The sequence below is a fragment of the Mycteria americana genome, chromosome 11, assembly GCF_035582795.1.
Source record: "Mycteria americana isolate JAX WOST 10 ecotype Jacksonville Zoo and Gardens chromosome 11, USCA_MyAme_1.0, whole genome shotgun sequence".
NCBI lineage: Eukaryota > Metazoa > Chordata > Aves > Ciconiiformes > Ciconiidae > Mycteria > Mycteria americana.
In genome coordinates, this window is record NC_134375.1 from 24,185,605 (window position 1) to 24,210,979 (window position 25,375).

Genomic DNA, 25,375 nt, shown 5'->3' on the forward strand with positions numbered 1-25,375 from the left:
GTTCAGTTGTCATGGGAGTAGCATGCCATTCCACAGACCAGGGAACACATTGCTGCTGTAAAAAACACAACACACCTAATCACTGGCAAGCAAGAATCATTGAATCCCTTCCCGAAGCATGAGAATGCCTTTTCTTTTTATTATTTAAACCTGAGCTGCAACCACTAGAGGGCAACACAATTATACACACTCTCGCCCAGATCTGGTAAAGCAAACCAATAAAAAAAAAGTACATACCAGAAACTACAGTTGAAGACTGTTTGTATTATGAAGGTGGGGTTTTTTTAATACTTAAATTTCCATTAATTATAGCACGTATACTGTGGGTTGTCTGAACTATTAATTCCATCTTTACAGTCTAGACCCTCAAACACAAACTACTTTTAAGCTACGACATCCACATTAACAATTCTCCTACTTCTTGGATTTTAAAATTAGGTTTCTCGGCTTCAGTGTTCCTGCTACTGAAATTATGCAAGTTACTAAAATTCTACCCAGAATAAGCAAGCATGTGTAAAAATCAGAATGCTGTCAAAGCCTTTTCATGTTAAATATAGAAATTGAACTTCCTAATCAATGGTAAAAAATATCTAGCTAGAAATTGGCCATATGCTGCAAAAGAACTGGAATTAACATGCAAATTTTTTCCATGTCTAATCAGCAGTTCAAAAATATTGCTGTTCTGGGAACAGTTAGGCTTTTTCTTTACAAAAGTAGTACTTTCTTGAAATGTATTCTTGACATTTAACATATTAAATTCTGCTACAATTCATTATCTAGGCTCTTAGAAGAACAAAAGAGAAAGTCCAGAAACTAAAGCAAACCAGGAGAATGAGTCATTTACTAAAAGAACAAGAACAAATACAACTGGCAGAAGGATATGCACTGGTAACTCAAAGCAAAACCATTTAAAGAATTATTTCAAAATCTACAGTCCCAACAGAACACGGAAGAAAGCTCAGCAAGCTTGGTTTCTCCAGTCATTAAAAGTGATTATGACATTTAATAAGAGTGGCAATGCACTAGTACTGTGCATTAAATCAGTCCCATCTACGCTCACCCATCTACTCTATGAAAAAACAAAATCCGTACTGTGTATCACCAAAACAGATGAACCCTCAAATTAAGTTCACATAAAATTGAAACTATGCTCCCAGTACAAACACAGCCTTCCCACAAAAAACATGTTTGCTGTTAAGTAATGAGCTTTGACATACCAAGAGGTTTGTCATCCAAGCTTAAATTTAATATAGCTGTAGACAAGACTATACTTTGATTAAAGAAAAATCAGCAAGACTTTTATGCTACCTATAATTAGTCTAGTATTAGTATGAAGTTTTAATAAACTTTAATTAGGATTAGATGCTATCCATAGCTTGTTTCAAAGCAAAATAGGTTGGGCCACTGGGAATTGGCAGCATTAAGAGCAATACAGTTAAATACAAGTTCAAGAGAAACATGTGTGTCCCCATTGCTTCATTCCTCTCAACTTTTTTGGAAAAAAGTTTTCTTCTACAGCCAACTAGTGTTCTGAGGTCCTATGCAAATACCAGGCATATCAAACCCTACAGATGATGCAGGTTAACAGAATGCTTCATTGGATTATTACAGCTTTGCATTATTTCAACCCTGTCATTAAAAAAAAAAAAAACCCACACCAAATTTGTGACACTTTTGCTAGAACAATTTTAAAGAAGTGTTTACCACTCAGAACCAGGAAAAACACTTCAAAGTCTGCCCAGCCAGTCTTAAAACAATTAAGATGTTATGGTTATAATAAAAACAGAATACAAAATTTATATATAGATCAATAACAGCTCTCCTGATTGCTTATACACCGATCCATGCGAATATCCACTGAAGCTACATAATCTAGCGGATACAGGTAACAAGTAAAGGGTAAGACCCTCTTACATGAAAGCACCTTTTCACACTGCTCCTGTTAGTAGGTAGGAATTAGTCTGTCTACCATGGACTTCAAAAGAAGGAAGCAAGTCCTTCTCCTACTTGATCTTAAAATTACCTCCTTCCTCTGTTGCCACCTGACAGCAGCTCCTAGGGGCTGAAGAAGCAGCTGTATTTTAGATATTCTTAAATGAGACTCTGCAGCAGTTCCTGGAAAGTAATTACACACAACCTCAGTCTTTACATATCTCTTGGCTCTACTGGATAGTACATTCCTCGACAGCACTCAGTATCTCCCATCTAAGTTTTCAGGGAAGTGTCAGGAGTCAGCTCTCTGCTTTCTTCTCTATGTATTTCAACTATTTTTCATCCTAACAAGTTCCTTCTTTTGCAGCAGGTCTATCCTGTGGAGCAGTAACGTTTCACAGCACACCCAAGTGCAGGAAAGCCATACTGTGCAGTGCCCACAGCTGTTCTACTCTCCCCAACATCTGCTTTAAGAGTTGCACCACAGCACATCTCCAGCTTCTGCCCTGCTTATATGCTCTGGTTTCTTTTGGAAAAGAAAAAAACTGGACAGTGGAGGAACTGAGTGTAGACTGGTCCCCTCCCATCACGCAACTGCAACATGTGCAAAGTACATAGCGACTAGAAGCACACCACAGAATATCCTGTACTATAGTTTCGACCTTCAACAGAAGGTACCTTAAAAACAAAGGGATGCTGCATTTCTGGACATAAACACAAATACATCATTTAATTCTTAATAAGTTCTCATGGGACAAACAAACTGTATTTTTACTATATGTGTTTATTCCATGGCTTGCTTTTCTGTCTCTTAAAATTAGGTCCAAGTCAGATAAAATAAACATGTTCTGTTAACCAGGGTCCCTCAATCACCTTGTTAAATTGCACTTTTCACACTTAATTCAAAGCTGGACAACTTGAGCAGCTTACCTACCTACTGACTGCACAAACTGGATGGCCTGACAACTTCCAGACTCAGCAGTTGGATGTCTCTAGACTTCCAATACCATCCACTCAACCAGCACCGAGAACTAACTCAAAGCATGACACACTTCTTCATCAACCACCACCCAGCAGCGTTCGCCTTCTGTTTCTCAACAGTTCTATAACCTCAGTGTTTCTTAATAGGCACATCAGGAACATTGATGTTTTCTTCACTTCCCTTTGAAAGGTTTAGCTTGAAAATTTAAATACCAGAAACAGTAAACTAGTAAACAGAAATGTGTAAACCACATCAATAGTTCAGAGTAACAAAGTAGAGGAGAAAAATCCCAAGACAACTCAGACATATTATTTTGAAAGAAAAATGGTAGGCATTTCAAACCAACTGCACTTAACCCTTTATTCCTAACTATTCTACCAATACCTAAATTATTTTGTGTAAAATAATTTACAACCATAAATTGATACAATTTTAGAAAGTCCCTCCGGATTTTATTAGTCATTCATACATACAGTAACCAATGCGCAAATTATTAATCCAGTTTTCACTTACTACTTTAAGAGAAGACTATAATGATTTATGCAAAGCAAGTCACTCAACAGTAATATTTGTGATAAGTTACAATAGAAGTATTCTTGCACTGGGCCTTATGATAGAATGCAACACATTTACTTCTTTGCCAGTTAGACAATAATCCTTATAAAACTTCACTCGGGAACAACTATCACCTTTTATTCTTTCATTCCCCTCTTTCAAAAGGTTTACCAACTGTGTGTGATTTACAAACATTTTGCTCTCCAACCCAGAAAGAAGTGTGCCCACGGTGAGTCAATCAATCAGCTGGAACCTCAATACCACTTAAACTGCAATAGATTACTGCTTATCTTCTCTCAGATTTATGTGCAGCCATAATTTCAACTGAAAACTCAATGCATATTAGAAGAATTCAGTCCCTAAACTATTCCAAGAAGAAAAAAACCAGAAGTAATATTAAAAAAACCCCACACAAAACACCCCAAAACAACAACAACAAAACCACAAAGAGAAACTCACCAACTTGATTCAACCAAATAATGAATTTAAAAGAAAGCTTCTAATTTGGAAGCTCATTTTGGAAAGCACAAAATTTCTTTCCAAGCAATACTTAATCCTCCTTATATTAAGTCACTCTGCAAATACATAACTATCAGAGCAAATAAAGACTTTTCACTTAAGTGACCATACTTCTACTACTCACACTTTACCCGAATCCTTTTTCATTCACTTCAGATACTGTATTACAGAGAAGTTAAAATTGTTACCTGATAAAAACCATAATTTACTGTGATAGAGTCTCAGAAAAAAACCAATTACCATTGATTTTTAAAGAAAACTACTGGAACTTTTACATCCTGCAGATATGAAGAGTAACCACTGTGTCAGTTCAAGGATACAAACATTCCTCTCTACTTGGTATCGATTACAATGCAAACTGAATTACTATATTTCTTCATGAAGCAACACATTCAAAACTACATTAAGTATGAAATAAACTATTTTAGCTGTGACAGAACCATGGAAATGAGCATAAGTAGTTCCATGCTGCTATTTAAAACATAAACCAAAACCACTGAAGCAAACACTAACATCCAATGCTCTCATTAGTGAGTCAAGAGATGAAACTATTTTCCCTAAAATCTTTCATGGAAGATGACCTATCTTCCAACTGTACAAGTAGTTCAATGAAAAAAATCTGTTTGATCAAGAAATATTTATTTTGCTATAAATGAAGCTTATTACAACCACCATTTCTGCATTGTTCGTAATGATAGCTCTTTTTAACATGTTAGGAATATTTTGATAGAACTTAAGAAATTAAGCTGAGAAAAATATGCATTTTTAAAAATGAAACATTCAAATAGCAGACTTAACATAGAAAATTTTCAAGGAAAAGCTTTGTTACCTTAAATGATAATTTTAATCTTTACGATGATTTTTTTCAACAGCGCAGAAGTCTGCTCTTCAAGCACCTATGCTTAATGGTACAAGTAAATTTAAAAAGGAGAAGTGGTAATACATGTTTCCTGTTGGTTTTTCTTTTTTTTAAAAAGAGCAACTTGCAATCTAAAGTGTGTAACCGTGACTTCAATTGTTCTTAAGTTTCAATATTCCCTTTTGCATCACTTCATCCACTTGCAACATCAATCATCTTGTCTCCATCCCATTCTCATAGAATTTCCAATACAATCAAACTCCATGGTACCTGTGCTGCTCAGTGCTCTTTTCACCTGATTCTTTATCCCTAATACTGAGAAATTATTTGTGCCTCCGTGCTGATATGAAGCTCACCTCTACAGTTCTCCAACCTGACCGTACAGACCTGCTTCCTGTCCCCCACAGTACCTAAGCACCTGCAGACCACCTTTCGATATGGCTAGCAGGCTCAAATCAGAGAAAATGACTTCAAGAACTGGTTGCTTATATTTAGAAGGAATGAGACACAGAACCAGAAAAGTTTCTTCCAGCCTCTCATCTCACTCCTCTTTGCCCTTATTTCCCTCTCTCCAGCCCCTAAAATCACTTAGGTCTGGCTGCCTCAACACCACATGACACTTATCTTGAACCCACCTGGACAAAAGAGCAGAGGAATCGAAGGCACAGCTGAGATGGGATGCCACCACAGACTGCTGGGAATCTCTCTTTCTTACTTTGCAGAAAGGGACAGTAATAAGAGGAAGGTGGCAGCTAGAATAACGACGACTTTCAGGAAGACAGCCTTATAAACTCCAATGGGGAAGTGGTGCTCAAAAACAGATAGGGTAGATAATGTAGCTCTGCATGAAAGCTTGGAATTCTTTTCCTCTCAGTGAGTGGAAAGAAGACAGGACCAACAGTATAGAGCATAGATAAGGGAGCTGAAGTCTAAGGTCTAGCTGTTTTAAGAGTGGCCCAAGTGTGAGAGTTAGCATGCGGGAGATAGGACGGGTGAAGGACCAGTTACGCAGAAGGGCTCATCTGACATTTGAGAACCAGTTTGGGAAAATTCTGTGCACCCACAACCTTTTCTGCCACAGATTTGTTCCCATTTCTTCAGTTTTGTCATATACCTTGCTAAGAACCAGTATTTTGCAGAACATCTTATTTTTTACCTTCTCAGTGGAAAAAATAAAGGGAAACTTAATTCCACCACCTGCAGTACTGTATTTTCCAATGGTAATATACACACATTACAAATAAAAGGAAGTTACTACCCAAAAATCCACAAAGAAACATAACGCAAAGAGAGGCACTAGCTGCTACGTAGGCTTTAGGTCTCAAGAGGATTAGATAAATAAAACAAAGAACACTACTCTGATGCTGCGGTTCATCGTGCTTTTTTGCTGCCTACTCCATTTCACTCTTCCTGTTAACTTACTAGACTACTGCCCTAACACTGGCAAGAGCCAGTGTTGTTCTAAATCAGCGTTATCACCCGCACTTTCAGAAATGTGTAGGTTCACTGACCTTAGATTTTCTAAAAGGTATTTTCACTGGACAATGCAGAACAAGTTGACAAGATTTTGTTTCATGCTATTTGCTTTAGTTGTTTTGTCAAGGGAACTAGAAAGCACAGAGGAGCACAGAAATCTATATTGAAAAAAGTACCTTTTGAGTTGGAACGAAATCCTGTAAAAGAGTAGAACTGGAAATGAACAAGCATGATTCCTCTCTGAATTGCAGCACTGAGTTTTGCAGAAATTAACAAAGACTCCATATTCTGCTACAGTTTTCATAATGCAATTTCTCATTAGCATTGTGGGAAGACGCAAGACACAGAAGCTTCCTGCTATGGGACATTTTTAACAGTTTTACCCAAGCGTAACATCGACATGTCTGAAAAAAACTGTTAATACTGTATTTTATAAAGAACAGTCATCCATGTCTATTTTCCAGAACTTGAAGCTGTAATACTTGGGGGGGGGGGGGGGGGGGGGAACACAAACAAACACCCCTCAAGTATTTAAATTAGAATGTTTTCAAAACTTCTATGTTTGGCTTAAACACTATTAGCATGTTAAACAAATATGTTAATTATTCTACTTCAGATATTTAAATGATAATACCCTTACTATGCCTCAAGTGTAGACAAGCATCTCAGTGCTTTACACTTTAAACAAGCTGCACTTTAACTGACTTTACTACTTCTGCTTATGTAAAATAAATACACAAGACATTCCTCCCATCATAATTCTTCTTCATGCAAGGTCATACAGTTCTTTCTAAAGGCTTGTTTATCAAAGCAGATAAACTTTCTCCTCCCTCTTTTAAGATGGCAGCAAAGCAAGCTCATACTTCAAAGGCTACATTAAGAAAATAAGCCTTAGTACAGCTAATACTCTTTAAATTGCTCAAAAATACAATGCATCAGGAAAATAAGGAGCGCATCTCCACCAACCTATGTCCACTGAGCATATGCATAAACAAAAAAAAAAAAAAAAAACAACCACCAAACCTTGCTAAGTAGTTAAAAAGGCCCTCAGACCTACTCGTGGACACAACTACAGGAATCTGCACTCCTGGCCAGCTGTTTGAGCAAATGCAGTGCATCTAATACCTACCTGATTTTCTGGTAATTTATTACTGGTGTTCTTTTCTTCCACTAAAATGGGACATTTCATCAGGAGTTATAAAAAGCACAAACAGTGAGAAATCCTACTACAAGCAGAAGTTTTGTTAATAACTGTTCTAGTATTTGAATGAGTGCAACAATGTTAAAAAAGAGCATGAAAGGAACAATGATAGGGAAAAAAAATCCTGGAAGATCAGGAGCAGGTTGGTCCCCTCTATCCCCTGTAGTTTCTCTAGCTTTATGGAAAGGAAACCCAAATAAGGGTCAAAAATCATAAGAACAAAGACTGAATTGGCCCATTTTTCATATTTGACTCAGTACACTCACTAAAATCCTTCTTAATGTCCTAGCAATTGCACAGCCACTGGTAATATTAAAATTGCAAAAAACTGGCCCCTTCCTATGTTCCAAAATATTTGGTTTGCTTGTGTGTTCTTTTCACCATGTTGTTTGTTAGTTCAGACCTCAACCAGAACTCTCCAAAAGTTGCAACTTCTCTTCAGATTGAAGAGACTACTCCTAGAAAGCGGATTTGGCTCTTTTTTTTTTTTGTGGCTTTTTCCTCATGTTTCCACTCTCTCATCCATTAAATATAACCAGTTTTAAAATACAAATGCAAGTTGGCTGTGTCTGTAAATGCAATACTTCAGTTCTAAGATAAAAAACATTTTCTGACTTTATATAATCACAGATTCTCCTCCTAAAATGGACTCTACCGTAAAAGCTTCTTACTCTAATACAATTCCCCACTAAAACACCGTTTACTGTTTTGTTAGTAAATGCTAATAGTACAGCCCCCAAACGGGTTATGCTGTCATATTACTAACTCTAATCAACAGCTTGGGACTCGGATACGTAATACCTACCTGTATACGCACCCACAGCTACAGACTAAACCAGAGTACTTAGTGCTTGCCATGGACATGAACATGCACACATAGGCAGCTGCTGATGCACCAAGTCACTTGTTAAGCCACTGAGTCTTTATCAGCTGTAAGAATGCTTAGTTCCTGCATAGTCGAGGAACAGAAATTTCAAATTAAAAAATTCAACAGGTTTTTTTGGTCAAAAAAAATTCAGATGCAAATGCCTCAATTTTGGAATGCCAGTTGTTTCATTTCCTTTTCTTCTTTTTTCTTTTTAATATGCCATCAAGCATATTAAAATTCATGACAATTTGTCATGTTTTATTCCAGCTTAAGAAAAGGCAAAAGACATTCAGATCACCAGATACTTATTCTATAATTGCAAAGTAGCTTGTAGTTTTAGCACTAATGGAGAAGCCACAGTTGCATCGTGTCTCAGCAAGCAGCTTTAACCCTGATGGTATCAAAAAAGGTATCCTTATTACTAACAAAAATGACCTCATTAAACACCACCAGGCAAGAGCTCCCTTTTGAATGCAGATAATAGACCTCTCAATTTTAGATCACTAAAATATTATACAAATTACCAACTTCGAGCACTGCCAACAATTAAACAGCACTTTCATGTAGCGCAGCTAGGAATTGGTCCACAACTACAACTGCCCATGAAAAAGAATACTTGGGACACCTCACCATGAGTGCAGCAGTTGAATAAAATTACTACCTTTTCCAAATGTCCACAAGTATAAGCAACCACTTACTATTTCTTAAATCCTTCTATTGTCTGAAAACTTTTGCTCTGGATAGGAGAGAATAGTTTCCACTCAGCTTTGCTCACCTGTATAAAAACTGTCTAAAGCAATATTTAAAGCAGAACTATATAACATACTTTCTAGACTTAATGGAAGGCATGACACCAGCAAGCAGATCCAGTCACTGATACAGTGTTACAAGATTACAGCTACCCTAACATTAGACTCAAAACTACATCTTCATAAAAGGTTTCTAAAGGATACTACAAAGCAATTATTTTTTTAAATCTTTTGGAAATACAAAACTGCAATTATAAAGGAAGATGTGTACAGCAAGTTTAAACTATAAAACACATCAAAGAGAGTGCAAGTTACAGATCTCAAAAGAAAGACTAGTCATCAAGATCCTTTAATATTAGTTTATAAAACTTACGTCATCATCTAAAATTCATCCAGCAACACCTACCCTGGGAAGGCTCAACAGAAAGCTATGTGGGAAAGGGAAGAAGAAAACTGAGCACATTTTCATTTGATCAACCAGGGGAGACCAGAAAAACCCACCTATCTGCACATCTGCATACAAAATTGTTCAACTGCAGGCACATTTGCACCAGGCTGCCAAGGAGGCAAAATCCCTGAATAGGATGACCTAAGAGCCCACAGGAATGCAATCTGGATGTCGCAGAACGGCTCAAGGAAAAGAGGACAGCCGTGCTGGTGTAGTGTTTTGCCAAACTAACCTTTCCCGAGCCCACTTCTGGAACATGGGGTCAGAGCAAGTCAACCGACAGCCAAAACGTAGATCTGCATTAAATTTATCAGGAGGCAATGTTCTGCAATAGGATGTATGTATAACCTGTACTGATTTCAGTAGGTGAGGTAACCTGTGCACACAGATTCCAAAACAAAAAATGAGTTTTGAAAGTTGTCCATGTGTGTCAATGCAAAGCATTTATTTAAGTACAAAAAACACCATTTTCCCTTCTGTTTACATGAAAGTTAAAAGTTACCCAAACACAGCATACATACTTTTAACTTTCTAATTAAGTCAGATTCATAAATTTAACTAAAAATCAGGATGCTGCCATGGGTAAAGAGCATTCAAATAGACTTAGAATACCCACATGCCTTTCTATGTTATAGGTAACATATTATTAATATAACAGCAGTCTATCAGTTCTTCCTTTAATTATATAGGAAGGCTTCTGTTCATAGACCAAATCATTGGCTTATAGTCACACAATATTTATATACCTACCAAAAGCCCTGCTTAAACAGCACAACCAGAAGCTTTACCTAACGTCAACTAGTTACACAGATTGCAAAACCAAATATGCCCATTCTATGACAATTTGTATTCCTGGCTTTCTCTGACAACTGCTGGAATATGCAGTCTAGGAAAAGTTCTCGAAGAGGAAGACTGAAAAAAATAATTAATTTCCCCTTTGAGTTCTTAAAAAGGAAGTAGTGGTTGAGAGCTGTAAGTGAAAGTGTTGTATTATTTCCACCCTTATGGAACTAGGGGTGGAACCAGGAACATTCTTGTATCTTTCCACTTAGTCCTTCTTCTCCTCCAGGTAAATTTTAAGAGGATTTCTATCTGACGCATTTTGGTGGGAATTCTAAGTTACGCTATAAAATAAGTACTCCAGGTATTTCATAATACTAAATTACATATATATACACACACACGCTGAAAGTTCAGGATATAACTTAAGACAATAGCAACACAAGCTAGCCTACCTAGCAAATATGCCTGATCCTAGCCTCAGAAGCTTATTTGTTGGTAGGGATTAATTTTGTACCCAAAATTCTATCCCAAGTCCACAAGCAACCTAAGCTCATTAGACCTGCTGTGGAGCAGAGGATAGGACTGGATGACCTCCAGAGGTCCATACCAACCTAACTTATCCTCTGACAGTACATCCATGTCATAGGATTTGGCTGTCCTTGTTCATAGTATTGTAACTTCCCTTAAATACCACCCTAACTATACATAATGACTTACAGTTCTGGAATCCATAGGAACAAAGGAAACTTCATCAAACTTATACTTTGTCCCTTAATAATATGTGATTATATTGACTCCACATAGCCTTAAAAATCCTCTGGCATTCAGCAAGAAGAATCCCTGTAATGATAGCAAAAAAACAACAAGGAGTTGCAATTACCTACTGAGATCAAAGACCTGAAAAAATAGTTTGGCTGCAGAATGGATTCCTTCACAACCAGATACAAAAAACCAAGCTTTTTTTTTAATAACAAAATTAAAAATGTGAAAAATTACAAATAATTCATTATGCCTCCCAAAAGCTTTCAGATTCTTCAAGCACCTGGAAACAGGAAGTGTAAGTGCAGAAAACAGCAATGCCAGAATAAAATCACAAGTCATAATGCCACCAAAACTGATTTGCAATGCTATTGCCCATAAGTCCATTCAACTATTATAGCTAACCACCAAAAAAAGAGAAGAATGACAATTAATGGTGCCAGGAATTACTGGGAAAGGTCACTGGGAATTTAAAAGGCAAACAGGTAGGCAGGCTAAAGGCCCAGCTTCGCAAAACCAAGATATCTGGCTTCTACCCTATACGGTTAAGTACTACACTTCAAGAAAAGCAATTAAAAAATAGAAAGCAAAGCAAAGTCATCAAAATCTGCTGGGGGGGCATGTTAAACAAGCAAAAAACCTCTTACAGTACATTAATAATATTGCATCAAAGATATCAAAGTTTTAGAAAATCTATGTTTAAACTTCATCTTGCTCAACATCCAGAAAAGGAACAACTCTGAAAAAGTGCCAGTTAAGAGCAAAACCTGCCATATCAGATAAGACTAATAGCATATGCAAACAGCAGCAGCCAGTACCAAATGTCTTCAAAAGAACCTGCTGTACAAATATCTATTTGGCCCATAACAGAGCTTTTCTTCTTTGATTTGAAACATAAGCATTTCCATTCCTTCCTTTAAAAAGGTTATTACTCAATACTCAGTTACAAGCATCCACAACTCTGGTATCTTAAGCTCTTGCATTAATTTTATTTTTATGGAAGAACTATTACAACTGTAATTATGAGGATATACAGCATTAATAACTTGCTCTTAGTTTTATTTTCAATAGTCTCTTAATAAGAGAACAAAAGGTCACTTGCCTGTTCTTATATAGCTTCTATATCTATCTCAGGCATTGCATGTTTCCTATACTGAAGTCTTTCTGTCAATAAATATTTTCAACACATTTGAATTATCAAATGAAAACCAAAACTGACCACGTTGTTCCAACTGGGGACAAACTTACTTTAACAGTAGCACAATACTGTCAATATTTTTGTATTTAGTTACAAGTTCTCACTATTTTACACTGTTAGAACATTTGTGATTGAGCCTCTCTCATCATCAATTCTTCAGTCTTTTCAATGGTTGGTTACTGTTATTTTATAACCTAAAAAAGTCTAAGACCAGCACATATTTTCCTCCAGTATGCACCACAGTTCAACTATCAATACTGAAATGTTCCTTAGCTTTGCAAAGATATTATGAATTCCTCATGCCCTTAACTACCCTTGACTAATCCCAGTACTTTTTATATTTACTTTTTACATGTTTACAAAAAGTAAAAAAAGTTGAACCGCTGCTAGCGTTTTCTGTGTTTTTCCACTCAACTACAGTGTTACTACAGGATTTTGGACTTTCTATTATAAGCCTGCTGGAAGTTCATCATTTATTTATACTTTCTCAAGACTGAAATAATCTCTAAGACATTGCTCAATCACATACATGTGTGTCTGGTACAACATAACACAAAAATTGTATCTGATTAAGTGTCTGGCTCCAGTGCAATTATTTTCCTTTTCAAAAAGGAAACTGTTCTGGGTCTCTGGCAGACAGATATGTCTTCTTGCAGGGGCTTAAGATGGTACCGTCCAATCCATCTCTCTGCCTGAGGTTCCCACTCCTAAAGCAGATTGAAAAAATGCTTGTCTATACTCAACAAAAACATGACAATACTGCAAGCCTTCTTCCACCAATTCTGCTACAAGCAGAAATGTTTCTGGACAGACAGACAAGTTGGGAAACATAAATTCATTGTCACAGCAATGTTTAACTAAACTTGGAGCTCTTAGATAATCCAAACTCTCAGCAAGTGAGCAACATTAACAGGAAGCAATTATTGATGTGACTCAAAAGAAAATCCAGAGACAACAAACAATCGTGTAATTTAGTAGCAATAGCCTGTAAAATTGCTAGCTTTAGGGACGGAGACAGCATTCTTCCTTCCCTTTCACTTGCCAGGTTCCACAAACAATAATAATTTTCACTTTGTATTATCTATTTAAAGAAATTACAAAAACCAAAATGCAACAAATCAGCTGAGTACTTATCTACACGTTTTGCAGAGTTTTAGCTAGATCAGATTCAAATCAACACAACCAGTAGCACACTGACACAGTTAGACACTACTAACCCACATGGCCCTTTACAGCATACATAAATTCATTTACTTTAATTGGATAATAAAGCAACCAAAACTGTTCAAATTCAGTACGAAAAATGAGAGGGCAAAGCCAAATCAAAAATATTTCTCCAATGTCATGTAAATCCATCTGCAAATGATCAATGGATTGCTGCAACTAATACATGAAAGAAAGTCAAAGAAAAAGTCAAAAAGAATTTTATGTAACTAAAGTGTATTAGGGAAGAAAGGTTTTACATTTATAAGCATGGGACCAGAAGCAAACCCAAACCATCCTATTAGAGACCTAAGGAAAACAGATTTACTGGCCTTCATTACTGCTAAGTAACCCGATTCATTTGAGGTTTGTAAAAATTCATTGCAAATACAAAAGGGATTTTTGTTTGTTTTTAAAACCTAATCAATGTGTTGGTGTTCCTGGCTCAGGACAGATGCATCATGACTGCAATGGATCAACTCCAAGAATTACAGTATTAGCTCTGCAGCAGTGGCTCTAGATGGTATCTCTGCAGGGAAATCCTTGTCAGCAGTAACCTACCTCTACTATAAATGGCTGCCAGCACTCCTACACTGGGCTCTAAAAGAAGTACGGTGGTGAAGTTTGCCGAAACCGAGAACTCCCTACCCCATACTGCTCTTATGATCATACAGCATAAAATTGGATAGTTCATTCAGGGTGAAAAGCACTTACATAAAAATATTAACAGGTGTATGTAAGCGCTGGCTGACATCACCCTCTTACCAAAAGCATCTAAGCACTGAAATTTCACCTTAGTGTATTATAGCAGATCCCAGGTCAGTCTCCCCAGGCACTTGGAATAAACATTCAATGTTTCCAAGATAAAGTGTCTCCTCTACAGACACTGCAGAAGAAGTATGAACACAGCAACATCAAAAGTACTGAAAAATAAAACATTTGTTCAGCTCTCAAAGACAACAATCATAACAGAAAGCTGAAAAGATGTAACAGAGGAAAAATAAATAACAGACATGGTATCTACCAAAAGAAATGCTACTGATACAAGAGAAATTGAATATCCTTTACATAGATCAGCACCAAATAGCCCAGAGTATCATAAAGAAATCTCTAGAGGAAGCAGCAGAAAAAGTCTCCCATTAAAATCCTGCAATCCCAAATACCATTTTTCATATCCCACTAAATTTTATAACATAGATTTACTAAAATACTTCTGAACAAACAGGATGTCCAGAGAAAATGTCCTATATTTCTTGAATCTTGCCAAATTCTTGATCTCCACAAACCATTCTATGTAACATTAAATGAACAACATTATTTCCTTTTTACAAATTCCTTCTCTTCTTTCTTTCGTGGTCAATATACTTTTATCCCTAGTACAATACAGCAAGAAAAGAGAGCATCTAATCTTTCAACTCCTGTTATCAGTATATTTCTTGCATTGGTGGTCCAAAATTAGATGCAATATCCTAGACACAGTCTAAGAAGCTGCAAGGAGCTCTTCCTTTCCAAGCACAGGACTTCACATTTGTCCTTGTTCAGACTCCAGAGGTTCCTGCATGCCCATTCGTTCAGCAAGGTCAGGTCCCTCTGGATGGCAGCCCTGTCCTTGAGCATATCAACTCGTTCCCCAACACAACAACACTCCCAGATTTGGTGTCATCTTCAAACTTGACTAGAGTGTACTTCACCGTGTCCTTCAGGTCACTGATAAAAACGTTAAACAGGACAGGTCATAACAGAGACTCGTGCAGTATTCTGCTTGTTACAAGCATCCAGGTAGAGCACCACCTGTTAACCACTACGACTGAGCTTGATCCTCAAACCAGTTTTATTTTACTCATCTAGTTGTTCGTACATCCAGACTGCAGTGCCCTAACTTAGACAGAAGACCATCATGGGAAACAGTCAAAAGCCCTGCTAAAGGCAAGGTAAATAGCGTGAGCTGCTCTCCCTTGCCCACAAATCTAGTCATTTTATCATACAAGACAATCACTCGTCAGACCTGATTTAACCCTGCTAAATCCATACTGACCATTACCAAATCATCATCTTCACGTGCCCAGAAAAGTGTTCCAAAATGTGTTCCAAGATTTTCCATGGGACTCAAACAAAGCTAGCCAGTCTGTAATCCCCTGGCTGTACCTTTGGGGTTGTTGTTTTGGGGTGTTGGGTTTTGGTTTGTTTGGGTTTTGGTTTTTTTTTTTTTTTTTGGAGGGGGGTGTTTGTTTTCTTTAAAGAGGGCACTCCCTGCAGGAAGTGTTCTGTAACATTTTTTCTCACATATTTTAAGCTTAGGAGCCATAAAACACAGCCTTAAATTTCATTTGCTATCATGTGGACTATTTGGCTTTCAATTTACTAGTTAGCATTTCTGTAACCAAGATACTATGAATGTGCTCAATTCAATTTGTACCCACTTTGAATTAAATGAGAACAGTAGTTATTAGCTACCACCTTAACACAGAAACTTGTGCCTACACATTTTTTTTCAGTTGTTAAAACTGACCAGTTGTTTGGAGTCCTTTTGGTCTAAGAAAATACTTTATTTCTCACAGTTTCTCAGCGCCTTTGGTAAACTGTGGCAATGGATTCTCTATAAAAGGTACTTATAACAGCTACTTACAACAATCTAAGGCACTGAATAATTCCAATTTTTGAAAGCCTGGATATCTGTCGGAAACTTCAAGTTTCTACTAAAAGCTTCCACCACATCTGCCAGAAGCATTTCAGCCTGGGAGAAGTCACATACAAATTCTCAAGGGTTTTCAACTTATTTTTAAAAACAAAAATAAACAAACAAAAAAAAACCCAAAATAAGTTTGACTATTTCAATTAAGCAGTTTTTACAGAGTTTCTGCCCGTATGCAGTGATAGAGGCTGAACAAACATATTTAGATTTTCTGAACTATAGCCCACTTTTTCTTTTGCTTTGATTCATACTTTTTGGAACACTCCATGCTCAGCACAACATCTACTTCCTACATATCTAGTGACTCACTTTTTCAGGCATCTCTTAAAAAGATTCATTAACTTGTAATTACTCAAAAAAAAAAAATCAAAATCAATTCTAAGCATAAGCTTCTAATGTTATTGCTGTGTGACAAATCCACAAGGAGATATTACACTGTTTCTACAAACACAGGCAAAAAGAGGTATTGCACTGGTTGTCTATAAAAGTATTACTAAGCACAGAAAAAGGCTGAGTACAGATATTCCAACCACCACCTCCTTCCACCTTTATCTTACACATTTTTAGACTTACATATTATGTTAAAAATATTTTAAAAAGCAAATCCAACTTTAAATATCTGCTTTTAATTGCTATTTACTGGTGATCTTGAAGACTCATTCTACTTTTATCCTTAATAATGCTGGTGTTACATAGACATTATCTCCTTTGGGCACGTAACAACTTCTATGCATAATTAAAGTGCCTTTATACAAGGTAAACATTCACATCTTTCAACTGTAAGTAACATGTCATCTTCAACTTGGTCCATTTATGTGACATACTTCAGCTTAAGACTGCCTCACAAAAAAAAATTGTATGCTAGTTTCCTTGCCACTGCTTATTGATGCTCCCTCTCTTCGGTTTCTGCCCTTCCTTACAGATTATGCTGATACAATTGTTTACAGACTATGTACTAGACAGGATCACTCACACGATTCACTATAACAAAACAAACAAAACTCCAAACGCTCAGGAAAAAAAAAAAGATATTACAGTATAACTGAAAGGCAGCTCAAGAGGCAGCACAGACACCGGACTGAGTGACTGGGAATGCCAGCAACTGGTATTGCCATCGAAGTCCACAACTTATGAAACTGCAGCCCCAGATCATTCATGAACTATTTTGAATTATTTGAAGGTTTCTCTCTGTTACTAAGTTAATATGTCGAGGTCTTTTATCTTTCATAAAACCCAGAATTGATAAAAGTCCTATATATAAGCTTCTAAGAAATGTTTACAAATACTGTGGCAAAAAGAATTTATGCAGGTTTAAATATAGGTCATTGATAGGATAATGACATATTCCTAAATGAGATGTACTACTTCGAAGTTCTGTAAACAATGATAATAAACACTCCTACGTGCAAATGTTCTGGCATAGTTTTACGTTTTTGTTTGTACTTTGAAAACACCACAGAATTCTTTAAAGTAGTTTTTGCAATTCAAGACTGTATTTACCGACGTCTTCTACCTGCCTTTTCACAACAGCGTTCTATATCTGTTATCTCTAACAATGCATTTTTCCCTCTCCTCCAACTATCTCACAATTTACCATTCAAATACTCAACCAGATGAAAAAACAGACCATAGTGCCAAGAAACAAACACAGAATCCAAAATTCTCCATACTGCTGTATCAATGCTTTAAACCTTTTATAGTACCACAACATGTAACATGCAAAATTTACAGGGATGTATTCTTACGCATGATCTGAAACCCCTCTTCAGCTGATCACCATGGCTACTGATCCAGATACCCACCTGAGCAATTTTCATCCAGACCCCCATCAAATCCTCACATGAAGGTATCTCAAGAACTATCACATAGCATTCACTTATTTACTACTACCAAGTTGCTATTTTAGATCAGCTAGATAAAAATGAATAAGCATATGATTTTTTTTACCTGTATTAGAAAAGCCAAAGCTAACTTAAATTTAAAAACAAACAAAAAACCCACAGCTGACTGTCTTTGAAGCTCATCTATTAGTTAGCAGACTTGCTCAACACTCAATGCTTTGTCAAATTAACCATCTTTAATATGGCTAGACTATTTGTAACTATAAAAGAGCACACGGGGAGCTTAAAATCTTTATAAATCGTGAGAAATGTTGATAAAAAGGTATATGCATAATACTTTTTAATTTAAAAAAAGTACAATAAATTGGAACGTTTTACTTTGTTGAGTGAAACAAGAAAAGTTAAAAACTAAGCTTGAACTGAAAATATTTCATGCACATAAGTTTTCTAAAGTGTCCAAGAATGCACATCACATAAACAAAGCCAAAACAACACGCTTAATGACACACTAATACAGATAGCAGTTTGAACAATTATGTGCAGGTAACTTGAAAGCCATGCCATAACCCAGCCTTAAGAAATTAAATGCTTGTCTTGTCCCATCATGCCCAGGTATTGCATAACATAGGATAGTTAACAATGGAAGGCTTAAGAACTTCACTGCGTTGTACTGTTCCTCATGCTGTGTCATACTACTAAAAAATACTGCAGTAATTACAGACCATATTATTCTTAAAATCAAGAGCTACACTGACTGCATTTCACAGGAGGGCATGCTGCGAACCTAAAAACCAGCCGATTTAGAGCATATGAAGTTCTAGAGCATAACATCAATATATTTGAAAAAAAAAATACAGTGCGGAGCAGCTGAAATCTGCACTTTGTTAATTTCTTGCTGGATATTTAAAATTAACTTGACAACCATTAAGTAAAATAACTTTACTTGTCCCAGTTCAATCCCTAGTGGACAAAACATGCACTACAGAACCTCTAAATTTCACTTAACAAGATAGTTAGCCTTTTGAGAGGAATAGTTAGGACAACACAGGATATATTTTAAAACCATTTTCACTACCAATGAGAAAATATCTTGTATGCCAGTAACAAACCTTCTGTCAGACCCAAACAACAAAATATTCTTTATAAAATTTCAAAAGGGCAAGTAGGAAGAGTGCCAAACAAACCCAGTATTTTTTTTTAAAACCTGTATTTTGACACTCCTCACAGTGAGATTTATTTACATGCTCAGATAAAACAGTAATTTCTCAGCATTTGAAAAAATACTATTACACCATTATATTCATACAAGCCTGTGCTTTCAGATTGGTATTACTCACCTCAAAATCACCTACTTTCAGCAATGAATAATACGCCTGCAAATTTTTCAGTACTTCTCACCATTTTCAACTGTTAGTTTTACATACTTTTAAAAATATTTAAAGTTTCTGCTTAGTAAAAAATTATCAACTTACCTGAAAAGTAATCATTTTAACTATAACACAAATCTTACTCCTTCCACATGAAACCATATTTATTACAGCAAAACCAAAGTGATCTGCAATCTACAGGACTACAGGGCTAAAACAAATGTGTGGTTCTTTTTTTTTTTAATAAAGAAAACATCTTACCTTGCCTGTCTTGTGATCGAACCAGACCAGAGCATGGTTCCTGGACAGCACCTTACAGTCAAAAGTTGCATTATTCTGAGCTGGCCGGCACCGAGCCACCGAGCGGCCAATCTTGACGGGCTCGTCCAGGTAGACATGACGCTCCTGAAACGGATGAGAGTTCGGGCGGCAAGTGAAGATGGCCAAGGCTGAAGGCATCGAGGACAGATTGGGGTTGCCACACCGACCAGAGATGAAGAGAGCCTCTTCTGATGCAGACTGTCCTCCACAATTTTTAACCCAAACCTCCACAGCAACTTTATATTAAAGCAGGACAAACATTATCGTATGAGAGGCCTAACAACTCATTGTTTCAGTGTGTAAACTAATTCTGGCAATAATCCAGTGAAAAAGCCCCATTATGTCTTTTAATAATATCAGCAGTGGCCCAAAAAATGTCTAAAATGTACAACTTTCAATCCATCCTCCTCTGGAAGAATAGGAACAAGCATCTGATTCCTTCAAAGAGAAGCAAAGGCTCCTTGAAAGAAGGATAGAATGTCTTAAATCCAAGTAGATGAGTCATACAAGTACTTTTGTTTGTAACCTCAACTACCTTCTTTCCCCCCCCCTTCCGAAAACAACACTGACCAAAATTCTGACCAATGCAACATGGAAGCAAGGAAAGGTTTAGGGAAGGGGGATGAGAGAGAAGGATTAGCGTCCTCTCTCAAAGCGCACAGATCAGGAGTTGGAAGGTGAATACGAAGCCCTCACTCCACGACAGGGATCTAGTTGCTTCACATGGCAATCCGCATTTCACCATCTTCATATATTAAACCAAAGCAGAATAGGTGGTCCTCGATTTAGGATGGGGTATGAGAGCTATACCGTTTTCCTCCCCTAGACCAGATAAAGCTGAACTGGTCTACAGCTTCAGGCAGCCACTCAGATAAGGAACTTGATAAGGCATGGAGAGGGCTTCAAACTCTCCTTCTCTCGGGGACAAACTAACGCGTGGGAAGGGTCCTTCGGGGACGGCCTACGAGGTGCACTGACAGGTTGCTCCCAGGCGGTGCCCGCGATGGCTCTGGCTGGCAGCAGCGGGCAAGCGTCCCTCCGCGGCGGGTCTGCTGGCGGCGGGTCTGCTGGCGGCGGGCGGGCGGGGGCGCGGGGGCCGGCGGCGGAGGGAGGCGAGCGGGGGGCTGCTCCAGGAAGTCTCCTCCAGGAGCCCCCGGCGCGGGGAGCGGCGGGCCGGGAGAGGCGACGTCCGCTCCGCTCCGCTCAGCCCCTCCGCAGGTGGCTGCGCATGAGGAGGGCCCCGCTCCTCAGCCCCCCGCGCTCTCCGCCCGCCGAGCGCGGCTCCGCTGGCCCGGCGGCGGCCGGCCCTGCGGCGGCGGGAGAGGCCTGGCGGCCGGGCCCGGACGCCTCCCGCTCGGTAGCTCTGCCTCTCAGGCAGCCGCCGACCACGAAAACTTTCCTCCGACCTGCAGAGCCGAAAACAAACCGGGTCAGACGCGCCCCTCGCCCGGCGCGGCCCCGCGCCTCCCCCCGGCCTAGCGCTGCCCGGCCCCCAGGGAGGCACGGGGCGCACCAGGGCTCCGCTCCCTCCCTTACCTTCAGCGCAGCGGCCGCCATAGTGACTGGAAACCCACCCGGTGTAGCAGCCGCGGCGCTGCCGGGGAGGGGCGGGGGTCGGGGGGGAGGGCAGGCGGTGGCGGAGGGAGGAGCCGTCCTCAGCGGGGCCTGACCAAAGGGAAGGCGCGGCGGCCGCCTCCGGCTCCGCGCGGGCGGCTGCGCAGGCGCGGGAAGGGGGGGCTGCGCCGGCGCGCTGCGCCCAGTGAAGCTGCGGCAGCGGCCGAGGCCCCGCCCCGTTGCCGCTGCCGCCCTGTTCCGGGTGCGCGGGGGGGGGGGAGGGGGGGCGGCAGCGGGGGGTGCCTGCGAGGGGAGGTGGGCGGCGGGCTGAGCCGTGAGGGGCGGGGGGCCGGGCGGCCGCCTGTGAAGCGGGACAAGGGGTGAAGGGCTGCTGCGAAAGGGCACGGCTAGGACGTGTTAGCAGGTGGGAGCGGGGGCAGGTCTCTGAGGTGAGTGAGCCCCCGGGGCCGGGGCCGTCTCTTTCCCCTCCCCTGCTCTCCTCGGCTCTGCCCTGGGGGGGAAGGGAGGGAGGGAGCGAGCGGCGCTCGTCTGCCGTTACGTAGGGGAGCCCTGAGGAGAAAGCGGGGTCACACGTTATCAGCAGAGCTCTCATGGGAGAGCGCAGGAGTCCCCCCGACATCCTCCTGCTTTCCCCGTGCTCTTCTTGTCGTTTTATGATCCCAGCTTGAAAATTTTGGAAGCCGCAGTGTCACTTGACACGCCTCGGGCAGGGAGCAATGCTGGCCGTCTCCTGCCCTCTCTAGTGACGGGCTGGCGGCTGGAGCGGGGAACCCTTGGAGCGGTGACCGCCGCAGGCACAGGGCAGAGCGGCAGGGAAGGGCCAGGGCAGGACAGCGGTGCGGTCACTGGCGCAGTGTTTTCCCTCAGTAGGTCTTGGAGCATCATCCAAAGTCGTATTTATCCCCGTTTTCTAGAAGCCAAGGAAAGGTTGTTCCTTTTTCAAGGTCATATGGTAGGCTAGTGCTGAACAGGTCTCTCCGGTCTGAATTCATTTTTAATTCCGTCATTCCCTATAAAGCAAACAAGTGGAGATTGTTTGATACAAGATAGATGTTGGAGTCGTGCCAGCACTATAATTACCCTGTGACAAGGTGTTAGGATTAGGGATATGGGAGGGTTCTCTGATGCCAGAAAGGCCAGGCAGCCGTGGAGGAGAGAAGTGGAGCTGGGCCAGGCACTTTAGCCAGCAATATATGAGGGAAATAAGCAACAACCGAGGTAAGGCAGTGCAGTGTAGGAGAGAAAGCACGATTGCTGTGCTATTACTTATAGCACAGTAAAATCTCAGGGTTGTCTTTTTCCTTTCTTTTTGACTGCACTGTGATGGGGGGGCGGTGTGTGTGTGTTTCATTACAGCCTAGTTTTCTTCTGTTTTCTTCCAATCAGCAAAAGACAGCAAAAGACAGCAAAACCAGGCTGTAACATCTGTGTTTGAAGCAAAGAAATGAAATGCAACATGAGAGATTAGTCTGATTTTTGAAGACCAAAAGAGAAAGACTAATAGGTGGAAGCTTTAGGACTGTATGTGTGTAGTTTTCAGTTCTCCTGACAGGAGAAAAACAAGAAAATATCTGGCACACCATAGCTTTAATCAACTTGTTTATGAGATTATACTACTGTGATAAATATATTCCTAATTTACTCGTTTTCTAAATAAATGGAAATTCAGTATGGCTATTGCTTATAGCCCACAAGGTGCCATAAGTAATCAAAAGGGGGAAGGAAAGGGGTATAAAAAGAGGATGGGGAAAATGGGGAATAAATTTAAGTCCATCAGGAGTTAGATTTGAGGGAAAGAGTTGCAAAAGTAGAAATAATTGAGAACATTTTGGAATTGCAAAGGCGTAAAAAGGGGGAACAAAGGGTTCTACAGGTGTTGGAATGAAAAGAACGTTTATGAGAGCATTTTTTATATTTGTGTATGCATGTTTAATTGAGAAAGTCTAAAAGTAAAATTAACGATGAAGAACCATTACCACGTATAGGGCCTAAGAGAATCAAGTGAAAAAGATAAGCTGAGCAGTGGATATCTTTTTCTGATGTTCTCTGTAAGTATTTATAATTTTTAGATATTGAGATTCAAATTTCATACTGTATTGTCTGTACAGTATCTTTCTCAAGTCTTCCTGCAACCTAAGTATCTGTGTCTTTTGAACTGTAAGCCGCCACCGTATTATGGTACCCTGAACCCTTCTCCGTCCCCTGGAGAAATCCCGTTTTGGCAGTCCCATGGGGGAAGCAATGGTATGTGCCAGCTGCCTTTCTAATACTTTTTGGCGCTGCCAAGTGGCTCACGTAACAACAGAGCTCTAGCTAGTTTTCAGCGAGGGCATTAATTTGAGCCTGCCTTTTCTGCATGAGTGCCAGCCTTCAGAGAAGCTGGATGGGTTTAGTTCTCTCTCAGACTTTTTTACTCCTATTTCAAATTGTCTAATGAGTTCAAAAGTTATCAGGGGCAGACTCATAGACTAAGTCAAAAATACAGAAAGTGGTTGCATTCTGAAATGAGGATACAATTATTGTATGGGTATTTTATGAGGTATTTGATGCTTACCAGAAAGTGTCCCTCTTAGAACTGTGGAAAGCAACAGGTGGATGAAAAGAGTGCAGTATAAAATGCTCGGGCGCTGTACAGTGCTCAGCAGGAGTAAGGAGGAGGTGTAAGCTCATGCTTCGTTCCTGCGAACCGCTGTTTGCCACACAACCAGACAAGGCGGCGAGCGTTGGCAACCATGTTAGGTAAGGGCAGCAAGATGCCGCTTAGGTGGCCATCCTTCTTCCGGGCAGGAAGTCCATCGTAGCTGAGGGCAGCAACAGCCGGCTCTATAGCCATCTTGGATAAGGGAAATGGGAATCACATTTATCCCCTACAGAGTTGGTGTCTGTTTCGGGATGATGAAATGCAGCAGAGGTAGCGTTTATGTGCATACCTGCTAAACACCTGGGTTTTGGCTTGAGTGTGTCAAAGTGCAGGAGAGATTCTGTGGTCTTAATGACTTGATGAAAAATAACATCTTTTGCTGAAGGAAGCCTGTTGTGAATTCTAAGTTAACTGTAAGTGACCAGAGAAGAAAAACACCATTATAGGCAACTCAGTGCCAGATGTCTGAGTATTGTGCAATGATGATCTGAAAGACTACCAAAATATTAATATACATCAGATTGTCAGTGGGGAGGTGTTGTGAATGAGTGGTGTGGTGGGAGATCCTCACTCAACAGAGGTTGTTACATTTTGAATGAATGAGGCATACTGTAGAGCAAAAGTTCAGTTTCTAGTATAAAAATGAAGATGCAAACTGATAATGAAAACAGAATAAACAGGTAAGAAGAAAGTTGGAGATGCACAGTTTTCTACTGAGTTCTCATCCCTGAAACTGATTCATCAGCAATTTACTAAATCAATTTCTCATTGATTTTCAGGAATACAACAAATTCTATGTATAATTGTACTCTTTTAAGCTGAATTTTAAAATATGGCAGTCTATAAAGGCATTTACTGCTACACAGAGCAATGTGGAAATGTACAGCAAAGTTTGAACTGTTATTTACATCCTAATGTTGTATCTTTTGCGAAACAAACTTGCCTCAGAAGCAGCTTCTGAGACATTCAGAATCAAGCTGAACTGTCAAAAAGTAAGGAATTGTTTCAGAGCAATAGGTTCATTTTCCTGGAGCTATAGATGCGTCAATTTGAATGTTAACACTACAAAAATGTGATTCACGGCAATCACTTCGTGTCCACTGGAGGACTGAGGGGAGGACTAGCTGCATGGCACGTCAAACTAGCTCAGAGCAATATTTGCTGATCTATAGTTGCTTTTGAGACGCAGTGACTGAAAACGTAATCACTTTTTTCTTAAGTAGGAAAAGTGGTCTCACAAAGTAAGTTAAACAAGGAGTGGCAAGATTATTGTGACATTGTGGTGATTCTGCAATTTGTTGAAATATTCTGGTTGCAATTCTTGATAAAATTCACAACATTCTGTGCATGCATGATAGCACGTATTGCTGCATAGTCACAGGCATAAATGGTGTAGTTGCAGTGTT

The 25,375-nt window shown here is 39.5% G+C and overlaps 1 protein-coding gene across 32 annotated transcripts in view; it reads right to left on the minus strand.

Moving 5' to 3' along the window:
• The window catches only part of SLMAP (sarcolemma associated protein), a 91,634-nt gene extending 70,677 nt beyond the window's left edge, over positions 1-20,957 (minus strand). For 16 of the 32 annotated variants that reach the window (XM_075514273.1, XM_075514274.1, XM_075514271.1 and 13 more), the window contains exon 1: positions 19,694-20,955. In XM_075514273.1, the coding sequence (XP_075370388.1) occupies positions 19,694-19,891 (198 nt within the window). In that variant the 5' untranslated portion in view covers positions 19,892-20,955. Of the gene's footprint in view, positions 1-19,693 lie in introns of all 32 variants that reach the window. The other 16 variants (XM_075514263.1, XM_075514269.1, XM_075514270.1 and 13 more) reach the window with 4 other exon arrangements.
• Positions 20,958-25,375: the final 4,418 nt, after the last annotated feature.